At 37.7% G+C, this 21,895-nt stretch overlaps 1 protein-coding gene and 1 long non-coding RNA gene across 2 annotated transcripts; both read left to right on the top strand.

The window, feature by feature from the left end:
- The first annotated feature begins 325 nt into the window (after nucleotides 1-325).
- LOC128234838 (ankyrin repeat domain-containing protein 12-like) lies at nucleotides 326-13,984 on the top strand. Its single transcript, XM_052949377.1, has 8 exons — nucleotides 326-1,462; nucleotides 4,728-4,824; nucleotides 5,140-5,248; nucleotides 7,924-8,125; nucleotides 8,803-8,891; nucleotides 9,560-9,671; nucleotides 10,028-10,146; nucleotides 10,356-13,984. Exons 1-8 carry the CDS (start codon nucleotides 475-477, stop codon nucleotides 13,026-13,028), a joined length of 4,389 nt encoding a protein of 1,462 aa, XP_052805337.1. The 5' UTR covers nucleotides 326-474; the 3' UTR covers nucleotides 13,029-13,984.
- Nucleotides 13,985-20,433: 6,449 nt separating this feature from the next.
- LOC128234078 (uncharacterized) lies at nucleotides 20,434-20,931 on the top strand. Its single transcript, XR_008260866.1, has 2 exons — nucleotides 20,434-20,513; nucleotides 20,799-20,931. It is a non-coding gene; the product is annotated as an uncharacterized LOC128234078 (long non-coding RNA).
- The last annotated feature ends 964 nt before the right edge of the window (nucleotides 20,932-21,895 follow it).

The raw sequence follows: 21,895 nt of genomic DNA on the forward strand, positions 1-21,895 counted from the left end.
TGTATATAAAAAGGTGGCACGAATAATAAACGTTATTTTCACAGATATAACATTTCAAGAAATTTGATATAAAATGATTTGAAATGTTTTTGTTTTTTTGCTGTTTATTTGCCGAAAACGAATGCTCATATTGTACTGTGCTCGCATTGAAAGCATAAATTACTACGGTACGTGGCAGTGTTATTTTGAAACAGACTTTAGTTACATGTACGGCAATGGAAAAATGAATGCTATTTTTAGGAACCGTCTGTGCATGTAGCGGGAAAACCCGCAACGATACAGGAATGCTTTTGATTGGTTATCGCGGTCACATGCTACACTGGAAAGTCCTGAATGTTGTCTACGTTCAATGCGATTGTAAAATTTGGGATTTTTCACTGGAATTACTGACTAACTTTAGTGGGTTTTGTGTACATGTTGATTATAAAAAAATATGGATTCCAATTTGTGTTCTTTTAATTAGAGTACGTCGATATGGATGGGAAGAAGACTCGACGGAGAAAGTCGAAAGCAAGCAATGGCCGATCCGAGGAAAAACCAAAAATGGCAAAGGTCACGAATGAAAAAGAGGAACATGATCGACTAGAGGCTGCTAGTGTTTTGTCATCATTGATATATCTGCCTCCAAAGGAACCCTCCAGCAAAGATGACACGCCTACAAACGTTAAATCGCCTCAAACGGTAACTACAGAGTCGTTGACCTACTTTCCAAATGCTCAATCGAGAACGGGAATTCCCGAATCGCCACATCATTTGCGCACGCAAACAAAACAGGCAAGGGGGCGTGGCACGATGCGGGTGAAAAACACGGCATCTGCACGTGCAAATGACCAAAATGCTGCACTACTCGCGAATATGGTTTCTGACCGAGTATTAGAAAATATTGCTCAGTTAAAGAAATCGAAAAACTCACAGAAAATAGAAAATACACCTACAGCAAATGAACAAGCGGCAGTGATGGCAGCTTGGCAGCAGCTGCAACGAGACCAACGACCAATAGAATCACATGTTATAACCCCAGAAAGGGGTAGATCAAATTCTAACTTGAGCAGACCACCAACTGCAAAAGTCCCAAGAACAATTAACACAGATGTAACTGTAAATAAGACGGTGGCCATGGCCCTAAGACAGGCTGTTGCTAGCAACATTAACAAAGTTGAAACTGATTCTAGCACTAAGAACAAAACTCCAACCTCTACTGTTGCTCAGACAGACAAGGTAGATATTGAAGGTGCATCGAAGAAAAAAGATGATACAGAAACAAAGCTTCCTCTGAAAAAGAGGAGATTAATTGGTGTCGATGGTGAAAATTCATCATTGTTGTCCTCTGAATTCCTGACCCGAGCTGCTGACTCTGTGACCACATCCAGAAATTTGGAAAGCATGATGCAGCTAGCCAAACAGACTAGCCAAGATCTACCAAGTCTAGTAACAATGGCGGTTGAACCTAGCAATCTTAAAGGTACTTAGTTCAACAATGGTGATGCCACATTATAGTAATTATTAATATTCTTCTTGCTTAGAAAATTAACCTGTTACATGTAGTTTATACTGCATAAGAAGTAATTATTATTTATTCATTTTAGCTTGATTTTGAAAATGGTGTGAAATCCATATTTGTATCAACTTCACTGAGTCCATCTTCATGGTAAAAAGTAGTACTGGTATCCATTTTGAGAGGTCATGAAAAAGTACCTTTGGTGGGCCTTGAACTCTACTCTAACTACAAACTTTTATTCAAGTAATCACAATGCTTGACCCCATGCAATATCGCAAAAATAACCAAGTCAAATCTCAATCACAGTCCTAACTCATTTTATCACATGATTCAAAATATTGTTTTTTTTTTATTTTCTCAAAAACATATTTTCTCACAAATGAGAACTCGGATAAAGACTTTTTGCAATATTTCAAAGAAAAAAAATCAAGGGCAAAACTTAAATACTTGAGTATTTGTGTAAAAACATTGAGTTGTACTCAGTTATATTTTATGCTGTAGGACTTTTTTCTTTAGAATCTTGACAGTGCTTTTAATCAACATATTCATCGAGAGAATACTCTTTAAAAGGTGTACAAACATTATACGATATTTAATAACTTTTTATATGTGGTTAAATGAGTTGAGTCTGAGATTTAGATTTGGCAGCAGTATTTTTGTGATATTGGGGCCAATAATTCAGGGAACATATGACTTTGAGTCAAAACAACAATCCAATGTATTGAAAAATCTACTCAACTAAATTGAAATATTAAAAAAAAGGTTCCAGTCATTAAGACACATTAGTATATTTTCTTAACTATCAAAGTATTTATACCATTTGGCATTAAAGTGTTCTAATACAGGAGAAAAATGAAGGTACCCCTGTATTTATTATTGTAATGACAAATCAATCCTTTTTTTGCTCTCTACACAGAACTAGAGTTTTTTGTTCACTTATTTGAGAAATTAAATAGATGGGGCTTTCAATTAGATTTTAAAACTTAAAAATTATATAGACCCTTGAAATAAATTGTTTCTGATAATTTGGTGTAGCTATATACAGCAGTTAGATCTGTACAAGGGAATGGGGAAAGGGTTGAGATCTCTTCACCCTATAATGGCTTTGATTTGTAATTCTAAAGTTCAAATACTATATCATGTTTAATCTTTTTGACGGGTACATGTTATCTCTGTTTTAAATTATGAGATTTCATAGGACGTTTTGTGAATGGGGATTGAATGTTAAGCTATGTACCAATACTTTGTCTTTATATCGGTAATTGGACAGATTTCCCCTTGAATTTTGAAAGACAAATTAGAAAAATGGTTGAATATTTCTTGAAACTGAATTCCGTTAAGCAGGATAATTGTATATTTAGTGTTTTTTTTATGGGATCAATTGAATGTTGCTGAGAATAATCTTTCTATCATGAACTGGGTATCAAGAATTCGTGATGTTCTCCATTTTATTATCTGGTCTTATTGACTTGCCCTATTCTGGTTTTGTAAAAATAGAACTGTTACTACCATACTATGAAGTCAACTTCAAGACACTTATATCAGTGATCGGAGGTGTGGGTTTGACCTGTCTTTTCATCTAGTCTATTCAGAGAAATAAAGTCCAGTTTTGAACAAATTGCCATTACTTTGCCTTCTAGAAAATACAAAATATAGAAATGTTCTAGCGAAACTACGCCAGTCTTTACATAAACTAAATATTGAAATTGATAGACACAAAAAATAACAGAGAAATGAAAGAAAATGTACATTATGTAATCTGAATGATATTGAGGATGAACTCCATTTTGTTCTCAAGCGCACAATATATTAACACCATAAAAGTCAATACATATTTCCAGTTTGTTCATTAATCATTAAACTATTACCATTCCCATAAAGTCATCAAATGCTTTCATGTAACTATTTCTATACAGTACTGTGATATTCTGAATCTCCATGTATGTTACAAACTTCTGAATCTTTACGGAAATAACCAGAATTTCATTAAATTAAAACTTATATAGATCTTTGTTTAGATAATGTGATTGTACTCTAACAAATTATTTTTGATGACAGAGCCGTGGAAATTATAATCAATTTATTTCCGGATTTTATCAATTTATGTTGAAATAAATAGATCTACATCTACATTATTAAAGTGTACCGTAGATGACAAGATTTCTTCAAGCATCTTGTGAGTGCATGTATTTAAATAGTCAACCTTAAATTTTAAAGAAGTCAGTATGAATTTCACTGGGATGAATTGATTCAGTTGAGTAATTTAGGCTACATGATTTATTACAGTTATTTTGTAATAAACAGAATATGTATGTTCGTGAATCTACAATCTGAAACCATAATCATCATAATCCCAGTTGCAGTATTTAATATGTACATGGAGTCTACTTGAAAAATAAAACCAACTGATATTTAAAGGAGAAATTTTAAACTTCAAATTTAAATGTCTGATTACAGTAACCATTAAATAGTGTGTTTGGTAATGAAACAAGACGCATATGCCTGGTTCATACAAGGAAACGCCTATACATAGTTTATACTAGTATACATTATAATCCAAGCAACCAAGAAGTATTCGGTCAAATTTATGTAAGACATCCAAGCCTATAAATAGCTATTACATGACAACAAGTATAGTCAGTTTCAACAAAGAGGACATTCATTAATAATTCTTTTTATAACTGTACTGACATCAAGAGGCATTGCTAACCATTACTCGGGCATTAAAAAAAAACCGTTGAGTTAAACAAGACGTTGTCACGTTTAAACTTAAATGTTAAATTCTCTTAAATCTTTGCTGCATTGGGAAGTCCTTATTTTATTTTTGGAACTATTCCAAGTAAACAAGATTTGCAAATTTTATCTTTGTAACAGATTACTAGCTTCTGGAGATCGATATAGGTTACCCAAACTCATGTAGAATAAATATAGAAATCATTTGTGATATATATTTATAAAAGAATCCCAGCATATTAATAATACGGAACTTTTGCTCACGTAACTTATTGATTATCGTGGGCAGAGCAGCTGACGAATCAAAAAATGAATTAAATCGTATATCATTGAAACTGTAATATTTTAGCTCAGCCCTGTTGACATCCTGGTTTAAACTAGTCCAAACTGTTCAGACAGTTCCGCGCTCACATGACCATGGCAACCAATCAGCATATAAAAAGGTATTATAGTCATAATAATCATGACAAGGTTTGACCTCAAGATTTATTTTCAGCTGAGGGTTACCGACCAGTGAAGTTTGACCCGAGGACAAGCCTGCTTGTACTTCAAGACGTCCGCGTGGCTCTTACCCCGGATGAAGATGGCGACCTGTAGGTCAAGTTTTATTTATGGGTATCTGTTAAGAATGAAAAAATAGTGTTCCTAATTTAACACCATCGTAGAGAATTACAGCTCAATAACAAAATTTCTATCGTTGATCAAGTTTTGAGAAAATCTATAATAATTTACATGTAGTTTTGTACATCCATGGATTTGTTTCAAAAATCCTGAAGGATTAATTATTCTTTTATCTCAAAACCAAATGTTTTCGTCAAGTTCCACTTATGTGAAACGACGACTTAAAGCGCAAAATCTATGTAACTTTCTACCAGGATACATGCCCATATATTCTGTCTGTTTTGCAGGCCTCTTCATATCGCAGTGGTGCACGAGAACCTCGAGCTGGTTAAGAAATTTATTGACATCATGGCCATGTCGGGGAAAACTGTGGACCGGTTCAACAAACTGCAACAGGTACGTCTACATACTGTAGAAGTCTCAATGTGACACAGACGTATACTAATGGAAGGCGTTACGTCCGTCTGGTGCTAAGCCCTCGCTACATGCTCTTTAGCTATGTTTGTCTGATGCTGAGCCCTCGCTACACGCTTAAAGTAGTGTCCGTCTGGCGCCGAGCCTCGCTACAAGCTCTATAGTAGTGTCCGTCTGGCGCCGAGCCTCGCTTCACGCTCTAAAGTAATGTCCGTCTGGCGCTGAGCCTCGCTACACGATCTACAGTTACGACCGACTAGCGCTGGGCTCTCGCTACACGCTATATAGTTACGACCGACTAGCGCTGGGTCCTCGCTACACGCTATATAGTTACGTCCGTCTAGCGTTGAGCCCTCGCTACACGCTATATAGTTACGTCCGTCTAGCGTTGAGCCCTCGCTACACGCTATATAGTTACGTCCGTCTAGCGTTGAGCCCTCGCTACACGCTCTATATTTACTTCTTCTAGCGCTGGGCTCAAGCTACACGCACTATATTTACGTCCGTCAAGCTCTGGGCCCTCGCTACACGCTCTATAGTTACGATCGTCTAGCGCTGGGCCCTTGCTTCACGCTCTATATTCTCGAAAATGGTAAACTTATGTCATTTCAGTACTACTAAATAGGCTCGATAGGCTTGTATAGTTTAGGCGCGTTACTGTACAAAACAGCATGGCCCTGTCACAACAAAAATAGAGTTATATTAGCTTATCTGCTTTTCAAAGAAAAAGGTCGGTGTAATCTAAATGTGATAACCTTGAGGTCGCTATCGTTAGTCTTCTTGCTGGCATGCAAAAACTTCCACCTTGGCCATAAATCAAAAACATTTCTCAAGATATCCAAATTAAACTGTTTACATATGACTCAGAGACAATACACCATAAATCATGGGGTTAATGTCAGAATGTACCAACCCCTTCTACAGTTCAAAGTCGCTTAGTAACTTCTGGCATTAGGTTGCCTTTACAATTTCGGGTAGTAATACTCGTTGAGAGATGCTCCACTTTTACTGAACAAATAAACAGACTTCAGTTATCCAAAATTTCCAGCATGGCCAAATATTTTAATCTACTTATCTGGGGTGGTAAAAAAAGTTTGTTTGTTAAAGAATACACCAACTCTTCCATATACAGTGAAGTGTGTGTGGAGGTAAGAGCCAGCCGCCCGGTTGCCTCAGTTGGTTAGAGCACCGTGCCAGTGTCCCGGCTTTCATGGATTTGAGTCCTACAATAGGCGCACTTTTCTTCCGTTTTTAATAGGGATGCAAACGAATATTCGAATATTCGAATATTCGATCGAACGTTTGGTATTCGAATGTAAAACTCGGAATTCGAATATTCGATGTTTTTTGTTTGATATCTTTTTAAACTTTTTGACTACAACTGTCTTGTATATATTCGCTTGTATTGTTTTTACAACGATTGGTCCCTAATGCCAGAGGCGTGAACGTGATGACACTATACACGCGTCATAATTATGCTAGTTAGGGACAAATCGTCGGGACTATAAACAGTACCCGTAATTTTACGAAAATTGGCTATTAGACAAGTGACATCAAACAAATTTCAATTATTTTCGGTAAATTTTAATGACAATGCCAACAAAGGATTAATTTTATCAGCCACCAAAGTGGTGTCACGGCTGCCATTTAAGCTTTGCAATATTGCTGAAAACGCCGTAATGATATGAATGACATGTGTTAGTTATGTGATCTTAACTATTTTCAATGTTTCATTATAACGTCCGTGCTTTGAAATGTAACTGTAGGACATTGTTGTACAATAGATGAGTAAAATATTCAGGGTTATTTTCGTTTTATTGTTTAACTTATTCCCGTGTATGTTTGTTTTTTCCATGTATATTAGTTCAGTAGAGATCAATCCCAGAACGAGGCTGCGCGACCATCCGTTGGTGAATCACGACATTCAACCGGGAATTTACGATCATGGCCTTGTTTACAAATACGAATGCTGTGGAACTTAAATTATTTTGGGTTTTTGTTTGTTCAAATCTATTGTTTTTCGTTCGATTTATTTTCTGTAAAATTGGGATTTTCAGAGTCTAATTTTGGGGAAAATCAGGTTCCGTCGCGTGAACCGGTTATTACAAAGGCACGGCTAAAACTGTAGCGAAAAATAACAGTAGTTTACGACATTTCTTAAATATTCATTTTGGTTATCGAATATTCGAATATTCGATCGAAAGAATTACCGAATATTCGAATATTCGATCGAAAGAATTACCGAATATTCGAATATCAATTTTGCCATTCGTTTGCATCCCTAGTTTTTACTAGTAGTAAAAGGCAAGATTGCCTGGATCGGCCGATCGGGTATTTAAGAAAGAAGTGAAGTGTTAACTGGTATGAACCAGCCGCCCGGTTAGCTCCGTTGGTTGGCGCACTATTCCTCCAAGGTTAACTATAACAAAACACAGCTATTTTAAAACACGATACATTCTATTGGGATTTTTTCACATTTGGAGAAAAGGAGTATGTTTAAGCAATGTGAATGGGCCGAACTTGTTAGAAAAAACCCACACACTGCTACCTATTATGAAATATCGTTACAGAATAATGCAAACTCTTAGGAACACATGTGTAATGCATGGCTTCCAAATTACTGTAATACAAATATATGCAATGTAATATATTTCCAGACTCCATTACATCTGGCAGTACTTGTTAACCAGCCTGAGATCGTGAAAGAGCTACTGGTTGCCGGTGCCAATCCAAATCTTTTCGACAGAAATGGTTGTACGTCCGTCCATCTGTCCGTCTGTAAGCGGTTCCACGCGTGTCTGAGGACGGTGTTTGACCACTCAATGAATGCCCCCGTGGTCAACTCCCGGGACTATGAAGGTATGGGTTTGATTTTTTCATACGATCAGATGATATTGATCAGATACCTTAAAATAAGATAAACAGAAATAAGTCTGCAAGCAGAAAGTAAACTATTTACAGCAAAATACTGCCAAAACAGTAATATTTACATTCTCCTAGTCCTTTTATAAATATAAATTGGACGTCTTTATATAAATTGTGTGACACGCAAGGAGTTATGAAGTCATTGTTTATTTCAATATTGCGCTCCCATTGGATGAGCGCGACGTCATCTTACCAATGATATACAACGTAACAAAAATCAGCTATTTAAGGATTGATCGCATTCTTTTTTTGTGCGCTCATGCTGTATGAACGCAATTGGACACGCGAGTAAATTCCATGAAGCGCGCCTCTTGGTCATTTGCACCTTTGCCTTACTGTGTTCATACAGCATTAACGCAAGAAAAAATGCGATCAAAACTTACATTAACATTTAAAAAAATCATTTCTATTAAAAATTACCCGTATCGTCTGCAATTTGAGTATTTCATCATCATTCATTCCTATAAACACACTCACTTAAGCTTGTTTAACTTATTTTGATTGAAGTATTAATCTTTCACTCAGGTGAGCGATTAAGGGCCATCATGGTCCTTTTGTTATTTTATGTCATCACAACATTTTTAAAAAGTGTTTATTAACTCTTGTCGCAGGTTACTCGCCGATGCACACCGCAGTTGAACAGGATAACATGGAAAGCCTGCAGATATTGATTGAAAAAGGCGCAGATATTGACAACCAGGTATGTGGCCATGGGAAAATAAGACTTGAAGGATGATTAAATCCTTTCAAAATAGTTTTCGTGCTTGGCTATTACTATTGATTTTTTTGTGAGAATTACTGGTTGGTATTTTTTCCATTTTAAAGAAGGAAGTAGATCAGTTGTTTATGATTAGTCATAATATCCCCTGTATAATTTAGTTTATTAAACCAAATACTGGATTTCAAAATAACTTGGCACAATAAACAGTTTATATACACACTGAATTGAAGATGGAGCACATTTTCAATGCCATGATTAAGACTCAAAGGTCAGATACCATTTTAGCGGGGTTAGAGTGTATGTTTTTCAAAGAATAAAATTAGGACATTGTGTCGCAGTCGGTGTTTATCAACAAAATAAACATTGGCTATAACTAAAAAACATTCAAGATATATTCGATTGAAGCTTGGTACCCGCGTTGCCAGAGACAGTTTGCACATTTGAAGCAAGGTCCCGTAACTCGGGATTTAATAATTGTTAAATTCAGCTTCTTTAACAACTTAAAATAGACACATTAGCATTCGAGTTCGCTTCACAGTGCTCTTTTTAACATTTGAGTTTTCCTTCTTAATACGCTTTGAGAGGTATGCTTTCTTCTAACAAAGGCCTTGTCACTAATGAAATACAACATGTGCGTGTATTTCCAGGATGGCAAAGCGGGGAGGAGTGTGCTGTTTTACGCCACCGAGTACAACCGGACCGAGATGGTCAGGTACTTGCTGGAAGTTGGGGCGAATGCCGAGCTGCAGAACTATGCTGGTAAGATTTTTAAAAAACTTACAGTTTGGATTGGGTTTTTTGGTCTGTTATCTTCCCAGGTATCTTCTGAACAGAAGGTTGACATACACTGTGATGGATCATATGACGAGCTGCCATCTCTTTCTACTTTGTTAATGACATAATTTATTAGAAAATTGATCCAGAGTTCAAAATATTTTCAGTCAGAGTAGTTTCAGATTCTTTATGCGTTTACAACCAACTGTATGTTATGTGGGGATACACACTGATTGTCAAAGCTGTGAGTTTTACAGCATGTTACTCTGCTTTTAAACAATCAAACTTTACATAACCTTATAAATTATCATTATATAGTAAGTATATTACTACCTTTGCAGGTATTCCACCATTGGTCGTGGCGCAAACTACTAGCGATTCAGAGGAAATCTGCACAATGTTGAGGCGAGCCGTGGATGTGGCCATTTATGGAGATACACCACTTCCTGATTCCAAAAAGGTTTTGTATGCGACCATTGTTTTGGCCTTACTTTTAGAAGAAATAAGTTATAAAGTAGAAATCAATTAATTGCTTTGGATTATAGATTGTGATACCAAGAATACTTGGGTAAGAATTCGAGCTTGTTCATCCAAAAGTCTGATTGCGATGACCGTAAAGGTCACCGATATTTACATGTTGGTTATATTTTCTAACCTTTGTTGTTCCAGAGTCTGCCTCGAATATCCAGCAAGTCGTCTATGGATAGCTTGGACCAACCACAACAAGAAGAAAAGTACGTGAACTATACCAGACAGTACTCTAATTCTTCGAACTCGCCCATCGACCTCAGCATCCATAAAACCCAGTCATGGACGGAGGAGAAACCTCAGATAGGACCGAAACAGAGGAAGAAGAGGGAGAAGAAAGATCACAAGTCCCATAGTGGGAAAGGACATGGACAAGGAAAAGGTAGAATCAGTAAGGAAAAGCATGCAAACATCATAGCTGCTCTGGAAAGAAAACATAGTACCTCATTGGCGAAAAGTGTTGATATGAACCATAGAGAAAGTGTAGGTAAAGGTTTGCCCTCGCCGGACAGTGGGAGGAACTCCAGGGAAGGCTCTTATGACAATAATGATAATAGTGAATCTGCTGTTAAGAGCTCACTTAAAACAGACAATGATAAGATAATTGTAAAAGAGGAGGTTAATGAATTTGAAACTGAAATGGACACCAATGAAACTGAAAGTGCTGACTTGGTTAGGACAGATTCAAGACGGAAAGATAAAAGTAAGGTAACAAGAATGGAAACTGAAACAGGCAGCCCTAGCAAAGACGTAAACCATTCTTATAGACCACACGGTGCCTTACAGAGGTCATTTAGCTCTAATAAGGGTATTTTTAGTTTAGAATCACAGCCATTACTTGCTTCACAGCAGTTGTTAGCTTCCCAACCGCTTCTAGCTTCGAGATTTTCAGACTTACTTAATAATTTAGCAGGTCCTTTGAAATCAGAAGATGTGTTTCAGATACTAAAACCTTTTATGAATTTTAATCCACAACAAGCTGGATTAGTACTTATGGACGAAAAAAACTTAGCTGATGTAAAAGGGACATCTACTGATGAAAGCTCAGTAAAAGAACAAAATAGTGATAAAAAAGTCTTAAATTCTATTGAAGCACTTAACAATACTAATAATGGTAATGCAAAAGAGAGTGATTTTGTGCATGACATTCCATCTAAGTGTGAAAATCGAGTAAGTAAGGTTATTGAAAATGAGACAATACCATTGTCAGAAAATCAGTCAAAAGAAGTTGTCGAAACAGAGGAATCGGTGGATGAAAAATCAGAGGATGATAAAAGTAATAAAAGAACCACAATACAAACACCTGCATCGGACAGTAAACCAGACAAGATGCATGAAGATGAAACTAACTCCAAGCTTGAAAGTGGAACATTTAATGAGAATGATAATTCAGATTATGATGATGACGTTGGGCTGGAATCAAATTTAATCATTGATGAAGGTGACACTGAACAGTATAAGTATACTTTAGATGGAAATGGTGGTGATGGCATTTCAAACGATTCTGCTAGTTCAAAAGAAGAAATAAAACATGACAAGACCGACAATCACAAATTCATAACTCACAGTGCTGAAATAGACAATACCACTGTAGAAGATAACAACGACAAAACTAATGTTGATGGACATTTAACAGAAGAAACAGACTCCAACACAAGTACACAAAGTCCTTTATTTGAAAACAATGTTATTCAGGACGCTGAAACTATTGGTAAATTAGATAGAGATTTGAGTAACAAACTCAGAGTTGAAAATAGTATCACAAAAGTGTCTGACTCTCCCTTTAGTGACTTGCAAGGCAAAACAATATCAGACATAAACATTGGTGGTCAAACCGTGCCTGTCTCAATAGTGACAACAGTTCCAACATCAGAATTAGTGGGGGAGGTGTTAAAGCAGGGTAAGTCGACGACTTTGTATTACAGGGATGGGGATGGGTACAAGCCCATCCGGATATTCATGGACGATTCCCAGCAGTCATCGTTAGTATTAAAGAAGATGCTACAGAGTAATATGTTACAAGAGGGACAGAACAGAGATGCTAGAGCCATTCCTGTAATACACTCCAGTAGTTTAGGACTAGCGGGTAAAGATATCTCAAATGTGACTATAAATTCCTCTTGTGCGTCTAGTATCGATGTACATTCTTCTTCAGCTGCCATATCCATTGTAGGAATTGCTCAAACTAACGGGAACATAGCAGGGCTGGGTAAACCTGTGTCACTAAAGAGCTTGCCGTTGAATCCAGTCTCAGTTTTTAACAAGCCAATTTTTGCTACCTCGACAGCTTGCATCAGTCCGGCACAGAGTAGTTTTATAAATCAAAATGCATTGCATTCAAATACACCTGTACCAGTGGCATCCACTGTTATCACTAATAATTCTAACCACATACCTAATGCTCAAATTACTAAAGCACATATCACTCTGGCACCTAAACCATCACTACCATCAGCCACTGTACAGAACGATATTGCATCAATTATAAATGTCGACGTTTTAAAGAAGCAGAAGGCCTCCTTAATTTGTGGCTATCCTAAAAAGTTGGAAAAAACGGATCTCTCCGAAAGGACGCTAACATTCGTGAATCCAGACGTCAAAAGCAAGTTGTCCAAGGCCTTACAGTCCCCTCAGAGAAAGCTTGTACCAGTGACAAATCAAAGTGTGGAGGACGAGAAGGAAGCTAATGACACTGAATCTAACACAGTTACAACAGCAGGGAGTCCCGATTCTGTTCAGACTAATGCTGATTCTGAAGACATGTTGACCATTGATAAGACTGAAATTAGTGTTGAAAATAGGCAGCCGTTGTGATTATTCACTCATCCATTTTTATGGAAGAAAAAGTCTAGAATAGCCTTAGTGTACGTTTCAAAACTCGGCCAAATCTCAAAAGCTATTCAAGATATTAAGATACACTTTAAGTATACTTTGTTATACGCAGTTCACATACAGGAAATTATAAAAAAAGACATAAATTATTAAGTTATGATGTCTTGGCTTGTTTTTCAATTATTTTGAGCATGTAATAAATCAATGCATACAAATATTGACAAGCTATGTACAGTATGTTTATATCATATCAAATTACACCATCATGTATGGTATTAAGATATTTTTCGCAGAGTTTAATACTTAATTCAAATGGATGGACTAAACAGAACAGAACAAATATTTTGAGTGACATTGTTTTGCTCAGGGCATTGTAAATGTAATTGAACGAATAAAACTGTATTAGTGACTATACATCTGATTGTTATACATGTTTAATAAGCTTACTATCTTACGTTCTTTATATAATAACGTGAACCTTTCCTATAGATGTTTTTGTTGGCTCCTTCTGGTTAAATTTTACGCACAGTTTTTTTTTGTTATTGGAAAAAAGGCGTTTTGTTCTTCACCTCTCATTCACTTTCCCTTTGCAGTTTTCTGTTCTATCACCCTGGTTTTAGAAGGCAATCTGTGAATCTCAGATTTTAAATGGCAGAGAATTTTCATTCAAATTTGTCTTGTCATTTTCTGACGCAGTGCTGTGCTAATATTACTTTGAACTGTAACATATGTTCCATATTTTGTGGATGTATCACTGTTTAGACTGCAGGTCTTAAAGTAAATTATACATTGTAATGAGTGTAATCTTATGTTAACCTTGGTTGTGGACACAAACTACATACATGTGTTTGTATGTTCTCATGCCACCTTGTTTAACTTGTTCTTTTATTCTGATTTTAAATTGCTGAAAAAATATGATAATAAAACAGTTAGATTCACTTCTTTTATTTGTTTATAAAAAACATGTCGTTTTTCTTAAAAAAAATGTATACTCGCATGCATTTAAAGGCGGTAAAAGTGTACGGTTGTACCCGGCGTGCTTTAAAAGACAGTGAAAGTGTACGGTTGGACCCGACGTGCATTTAAAGACAGCAAAAGTGTACGGTTGTACCCGACGTGCATTTAAAGACAGCAAAAGTGTACGGTTGTACTCGACGTGCATTTAAAGACAGCAAAAGTGTGCGGTTGTACTCGACGTGCATTTAAAGACAGCAAAAGTGTACGGTTGTACCCGACGTGCATTTAAAGACGGTAAAAGTGTACGGTTGTACCCGGCGTGCATTTAAAGACGGTAAAAGTGTACGGTTGTACCCGACGTGCATTTAAAGACGGTAAAAATGTACGGTTGTACCCGGCATGCATTTAAAGACAGCGGTTGTACCCGGCGTGCATTTAAAGACAGCGGTTGTACCCGGCGTGCATTTAAAGACAGCAAAAGTGTTCGGTTGTACTTGACGTGCATTTAAAGACAGTGAAAGTGTACGGTTGTACCCGACGTGCATTTAAAGACAGCAACAGTGTACGGCTGTACCCGACGTGCATTTAAAGACAGCGAAAGTGTACGGTTGTACCCGACGTGCATTTAAATACAGTGAAAGTGTTCGGTTGTACCCGGCGTGCATTTAAAGACGGTAAAAGTGTACGGTTGTACCCGGCGTGCATTTAAAGACGGTAAAAGTGTACGGTTGTACTCGACGTGCATTTAAAGACAGCGGTTGTACCCGGCGTGCATTTAAAGACGGTATACTCGGCGTGCATTTAAAGACGGTAAAAGTGTACGGTTGTACCCGGCGTGCATTTAAAGACAGTGAAAGTGTACGGTTGTACCCGGCGTGCATTTAAAGACAGCGAAAGTGTACGGTTGTACCCGAAGTGCATTTAAAGACAGTGAAAGTGTACGGTTGTACCCGACGTGCATTTAAAGACAGCGGTTGTACCCGGCGTGCATTTAAAGACGGTAAAAGTGTACGGTTGTACCCGACGTGCATTTAAAGACAGCGGTTGTACCCGGCGTGCATTTAAAGACGGTATACTCGGCGTGCATTTAAAGACGGTAAAAGTGTACGGTTGTACCCGGCGTGCATTTAAAGACAGTGAAAGTGTACGGTTGTACCCGGCGTGCATTTAAAGACGGTAAAAATGTACGGTTGTACCCGGCGTGCATTTAGAGACAGCGAAAGTGTACGGTTGTACCCGGCGTGCATTTAGAGACAGCAAAAGTGTAAGGTTGTACCCGACGTGCATTTAGAGACAGCGAAAGTGTACGGTTGTACCCGACGTGCATTTAGAGACAGCGAAAGTGTACGGTTGTACCCGGCGTGCATTTCGAGACAGCGAAAGTGTACGGTTGTACCCGGCGTGCATTTCGAGACAGCGAAAGTGTGCGGTTGTACCCGGCGTGCATTTCGAGACAGCGAAAGTGTACGGTTGTAACCGAAGTGCATCTAAAGACAGTGAGGTACTAACAGCACCACCAGCTGTGACTAAGATTAAACCCCAGCCACAAGCAAGAGAAACTATTTGAGTCAAGTCACCTGAATCACCAGGATTTCAAATGACATTGCACTGAGCAATCATTGCTCGAACGACAAGTGTCCTTTTCCTGATACATGTATTAATTGGAAGGATTTTCATCATAATAACTAATTTCTACTTTTTTGGATAAAAAAAACGTATTGTTAACGCTATGCATTTTCAGGAGAGCTCTTGTTTGTGATCTACCGAAAATGTAGGCCAAATTTGAAAAATCGGTCATTTCGAGATAAGCTGTAGCTGCACGATTTTGTACATTTCCCCATGAGACTAGTTTCACGGCGACATGTGTTAACATTAAAAGGTTATCTTCAGACTGGCCTAGATGATAACATTGACCTCTCCGTACAATCAGGGGCCCGTCAGTCGAATCTGAGATTGGAAATTATTTAAGTAGAAATTAAGAGAGCATTGAGAAAAAAATCAACTTCTTGCTATAAGTGCCGTTAACACAGAATTAACATTATATAAGTGACAACTTAATTCCTTTAATATTAGCACAACTCGTCCGGACTTTACCGTCTAGTTTTGTCTGGTCACCCTCCACAGAAACATTTTGATAGTTTTAATCAGTCAGTTCGAACGTCTCTGTCTGTGTCAAAACATCGCAACATGATCCAACCCCCAGGATCGCCATGTGACCCGAACCCCGGGATCGCCATATGACCCAAAGCCCAGGATCGCCATATGACCCAAACCCCAGGATCTCCATATGACCCAAACCCAAGGATCGCCGTATGACCCAAAGCCCAGGATCGCCATATGACCCAAACACCAGGATCGCCATATTACCCAAACACCAGGATCGCCATATGACCCAAACCCCAGGTCTCCATATGACCCAAATTCCAGGATCGCCATATGACCCGACGCTTATGATCGCCACATGCCCCAGACCCCAGGATAGTCATATAACCCGACTCACAGGATAGCCACATGACCCAAACCCAAAGATCGCCACAACACCCAAACCCAAGGATCGCCATATGACCCAAACCCTGGGATTGCAATATGACCAAAACCCTAGGATCGTAATACGGCCCAAACCCCATGATCGCAACTTGGCCCAGACCCAAGGATCGTAATATAACCCAAACTTAAGGATCGCCATATGACCAAAACCCCAGGATCGTCATATCACCAAAACCTCTGGATGGCCACATGACCCAAACACCAGCGTCGCCACATGACCCAAACCTCAGGATCGTCATATGACCCAAACCCAAGGATCGTCATATGACCCAAACCCAATATAACTGGCTGTGTTACAAGTTATAACCGTCCGATCCATCTGTTTTTATTCAACAATTAATGGAACTCTAAATCATTCTGTTTTATAGTAGAAATTTCATATTGTGGTTATATAGGTCGATAGAGAGGGACTAAAACTCATATTGTGTTTATATAGGTCGGTAGAGAGAGCAGAACCTTCATATTATAATAATATAGTTCGGTAGAGAACAGAACCTTCATATTGATGGTATATAGGTCGGTACGGAGAGCAAAACCTTCATATTGTGGTTATATAGGTAGAGAGAGCAAAACCTTCATCTTGTGGTTATATAGGTCGGTAGAGAGAGCAGAACCTTCATATTGTGATTATATAGGTCGGTAGAGAGAGCAGAACCTTCATATTGTGATTACATAGGTCGGTAGAGAGAGCAGAAACTTCATATTGTGGTTATATAGGTCGATAGAGAGAGCAGAAACTTCATATTGTGGTTATATAGGTCGATAGAGAGAGAATAAACTTCATAATGTGGTTATATAGGCCGCAGAGAGAGCAGAACCTTAAAAAATTTAGTTATATATGTCGGAAGTGAAAGCAGAGCATTCATATTGTTGCTAAATAGGTCGGTAGGGAGAGCATTACCTTCATATTGTGGTTATAAAGGTCGAAAGAGAGAGCAGAACCTTCATATTGTGGTTATATAGGTCGGTAGAGAGAGCAGAGTCTTCATATTGTGGTAACATATGTCGGTAGGGAGAGCAGAACCTTCATATTGTGGTTATATATGTCAGAAGAGAGAGCAGAAACTTCATATTGTGGTTAAATAGGTGGGTAGAGAGAGCAGAACCTTCGTATTGTGGTTATATAGGTCGGTACGGTAAGCAGAACCTTCACATTATGGTTATATAGGTCGGTAGAGGGAGCAGAACCTTCATATTGTTGTTATATAGGTCGGTAGAAAAGGGAGATCTTCTAAAAATAAATGCACCAATAATTTGAACCTTTATGTTCTAGCTTACTAATATGCTGACTGCTGACTACGCTTAAATTGATCTTAATGCATGACAAAATGATATGGTAACATTTAGCTAACATTTAAACAAAACCTTAAAGGAAGCATCTCGTTACCCTCGAAACGAAAAACGTAATAATGTCATTCAGCTTACCTGGGAACACAACACGATCTGATATCATTTAGCTAACATTTCGACAAAATAAGATGTGATAACATTTATCTTTCTTTTGGACAATACACGAAGTGATAATATTAACTTAAATTTGGGACTAACACAAACATTTAGCTAACCTTGACACAATACACGAGACAATTTTATTTAGCTAACTTTTGGACAAAATACGAATTGATAACATTTAGCTTACCTTGGAACGAAATGATAACATTTAGCTTACCTTGGAACAAAATACGAAATGATAACATTTAGCTTACCTTGGAACAAAATTCGAAATGATAACATTTAGCTTACCTTGGAACAAAATACGAAATGATAACATTTAGCTTACCTTGAAACAAAATACGAAATGATAACATTTAGCTTACCTTGGAACAAAATACGAAATGATAACATTTAGCTTACCTTGAAACAAAATACGAAATGATAACATTTAGCTTACCTTGAAACAAAATTCGAAATGATAACATATATTTAGCTTACCTTGGAACAAAATTCGAAATGATAACATTTAGCTTACCTTGAAACAAAATTCGAAATGATAACATTTAACTTACCTTGGAACAATACACAAAATGATAATATTGAGCTATAACGATACATGAACTGCTTTCATTTAGCCAACTTATGATACATACAATACATTTAACTAACCATCATTCTACCAATGCGTCAACAGCTTAAATAATAAAACATTCATTTCGAACAAAAAAAATCCATAAAATGCTAGCGTTAACCTAACATTTAGACAAAGCTTGATGTGCTTACATTCAGCTTACTTTGGGACAAAACACGTCATGCTAACACAGTGCATGGATAGTGAATATTTGGCACTGTTTTGGGACAAGAAACATTGGTCAGCCTACTAGGTTTGAAGATTTGACATGAAAAAAACGCCTTATCTACGTTATCTTGAAACATTCGGCTTCGGCAGACGGCATAAGTTAATCTGCCAGCATGAAGGGAACACTGATCTGCGCAGTCGTTTGTGTTGTTCTTGGTAACTATTCGTTTTAATATAATTTCTGCAATTTAAATTAGATAGATGACCATAGCTATATTCTACCAATATACTATACATGTACATTTTGCTAGCAACATTTTTATTCGGGATCGCATTGTCAGAACAGCAAAATTTCAATAACATTTCTAAAATTCAAAATTCGTCGACTAGAATATATATATATATATATATATATATATATATATATATATATATATATATATATATATATGGTGAATTATAATGATTTTGGGTACATGGCGCGTTGTCCGATAGCGCAGTGGTAATCGTTCGTATGTGAGTTTGGTTTGTGGTAACCAAGCCGGTCAAGTGGGTTTCTCTCGGATAGTCCATTTTTCAATCTCCACGCAGCGTTACTACCCTTAAAGTACAGTTATATCACTGCCACTGGCCACGACCCACTGGCCATTGATACTTATAATATCATATCGGTAAATAATGTAAATTAACATATTTTTATTTATCTATTTATTCTAATTATTTTATCTAAAAAAAATATTGGGGGCGAGATATTTTAACCTCAATGCACCTCGAATAATTGAAATTTGATTTAAAAGAAATAAAATAAAAAAATAACCAAAAAAACACTTAAAACATATTAAACAGCTGAAATCCAGGGGAGATGACTGTGTTAGAGAGTGTCAGTTCTCTCCACACTCGCTTCGAGACCACACCCACGCTTGCCGACGAGAGTGATTAAATGAAAATTGTGTAACAAATCGTTGTAAAATAAATATATTTAAATTTGTATATACTTTTCATGTCCAAATTGCATGTTTTAGAAACAAGAAATCCGTTCGGGAATTTTAAACAATGGGATTCCCCAGAGTTTTCCGGTCACTATTCTGTAAGGCTGACGCCACAAGATTATAAACTGATTGTGTAGATATATGTCATGTCATAATTTCTAAAATTGTTTTCTATAAAGGGAATGTCGAAAAATGTTTGATGTCTACGAAAAACCGTATGCATGTTGGTAGTTTATAAGCAGGTCTATAACATTGGCTTGCATTATAAAGGCAAATGATTTATAAGTAAACATATCTGCTTATCATGAGCCTATCATGCCAGCGGACTAAAGGCTCAAAACCAAAGGCGCTAATAAAAAAATGTATGATTTTAGATATTTGAAGGCATTCGTATTCCTTCATATTTTTCTAAGTTTGTTTTCTCGACCGGGAAACACTCAATTGCCACCAATGAATTATTTAAGCATATTGTAACAAATCACATCTGTTCATATTGCAGCCGCGGTGACGGTGGTGTACTCGGCACAGACCGCGTGTACTACGGTAGCGGACTGCACGTGTAACGCTGGTGAGGTCGCGGACTGCCATAACGACGCCTGCAAGTGCCACCACGGCACGTGCGATAACCACTGCCGCGACTTCGGGGGGTGCAACGAAACAGAGCACGCGCACTGCAACAAGGAATCCGTGTGCGAGTGCAAGGCCATCTAATGGATTGCAGGGCTAACTAATGTTGCTGCAGTTAGTATACATTGATTGTACCATACGAGTGATGTTAAACTGATTGTAATTTAATTGTTATGTATTTTGGTTTCAGTTACCTCTTTATGTAAGGGCAAATGCGGTCCGTACTCGGGAGTATTTTACTGATGTTGTTTTGTGTGGATTGCAGATAGTCCGGAAGATGTGAGATGACCTTGTACTCGTCTCTATACGCCGTGATGTTAGGGCATTTCTATGGCGCTGTACTGCCTCTTATGGAAGACCTTCTTTTTTTAATTCAGAAATTGCTTTTATATATTTCAGATGGAGGAGTTGAATATACCTTACATTTTAATAATCTGTACTGAGACTACCATTCGTCGAAGATCCTTTTAAATATTATGAATTGCAGCAAATGACTTGTTAAAAATAAAATAAAATAAATCCAATAAGCCTATGCCTTTGTTTCGATAACATAGTATGAATATTGTTCACCAAGAGGAAATTGATTCATGTGCGGTTGAGCGCCCCGCGCCCAGAATTCTTTACTGACTCAAGCAGGGCCAAATCATAAAACCACACTACCAAGATCATTAAACATTGGCCCATGAACTCAACTTTTTGATATAAAGAATATCTCTTCGTGGTTGTTGCTATGTAGTATATAAAGACCTATCCGTGTCCACTAACTGCAGTATGACCTTACTCCTTCCCATCTTTGTGGTTGTTGCTAATGCGTCTATAATGACCTGTCCGTACCCATTAACTGCAGTATGACCTTACCCCTAACCATCTTCGCGGTTGTTGCTAATGCGTCTATAATGACCTGTCCGTACCCATTAACTGCAGTATGACCATACCTCTAACCATCTTCGCGGTTGTTGCTAATGCGTCTATAATGACCTGTCCGTACCCATTAACTGCAGTATGACCATACCTCTAACCATCTTCGTGGTTGTTGCTAATGCGTCTATAATGACCTGTCCGTACCCATTAACTGCAGTATGACCATACCTCTAACCATCTTCGCGGTTGTTGCTAAGGCGTCTATAATGACCTGTCCGTACCCATTAACTGCAGTATGACCATACCTCTAACCATCTTCGTGGTTGTTGCTAAGGCGTCTATAATGACCTGTCCGTACCCATTAACTGCAGTATGACCATACCTCTAACCATCTTCGTGGTTGTTGCTAATGCGTCTATAATGACCTGTCCGTACCCATTAACTGCAGTATGACCATACCTCTAACCATCTTCGCGGTTGTTGCTAAGGCGTCTATAATGACCTGTCCGTACCCATTAACTGCAGTATGACCATACCTCTAACCATCTTCGCGGTTGTTGCTAATGCGTCTATAATGACCTGTCCGTACCCATTAACTGCAGTATGACCATACCCCTAACCATCTTCGTGGTTGT

Source organism: Mya arenaria, chromosome 5, assembly GCF_026914265.1.
Source record: "Mya arenaria isolate MELC-2E11 chromosome 5, ASM2691426v1".
In the NCBI taxonomy this organism is placed as follows: domain Eukaryota; kingdom Metazoa; phylum Mollusca; class Bivalvia; order Myida; family Myidae; genus Mya; species Mya arenaria.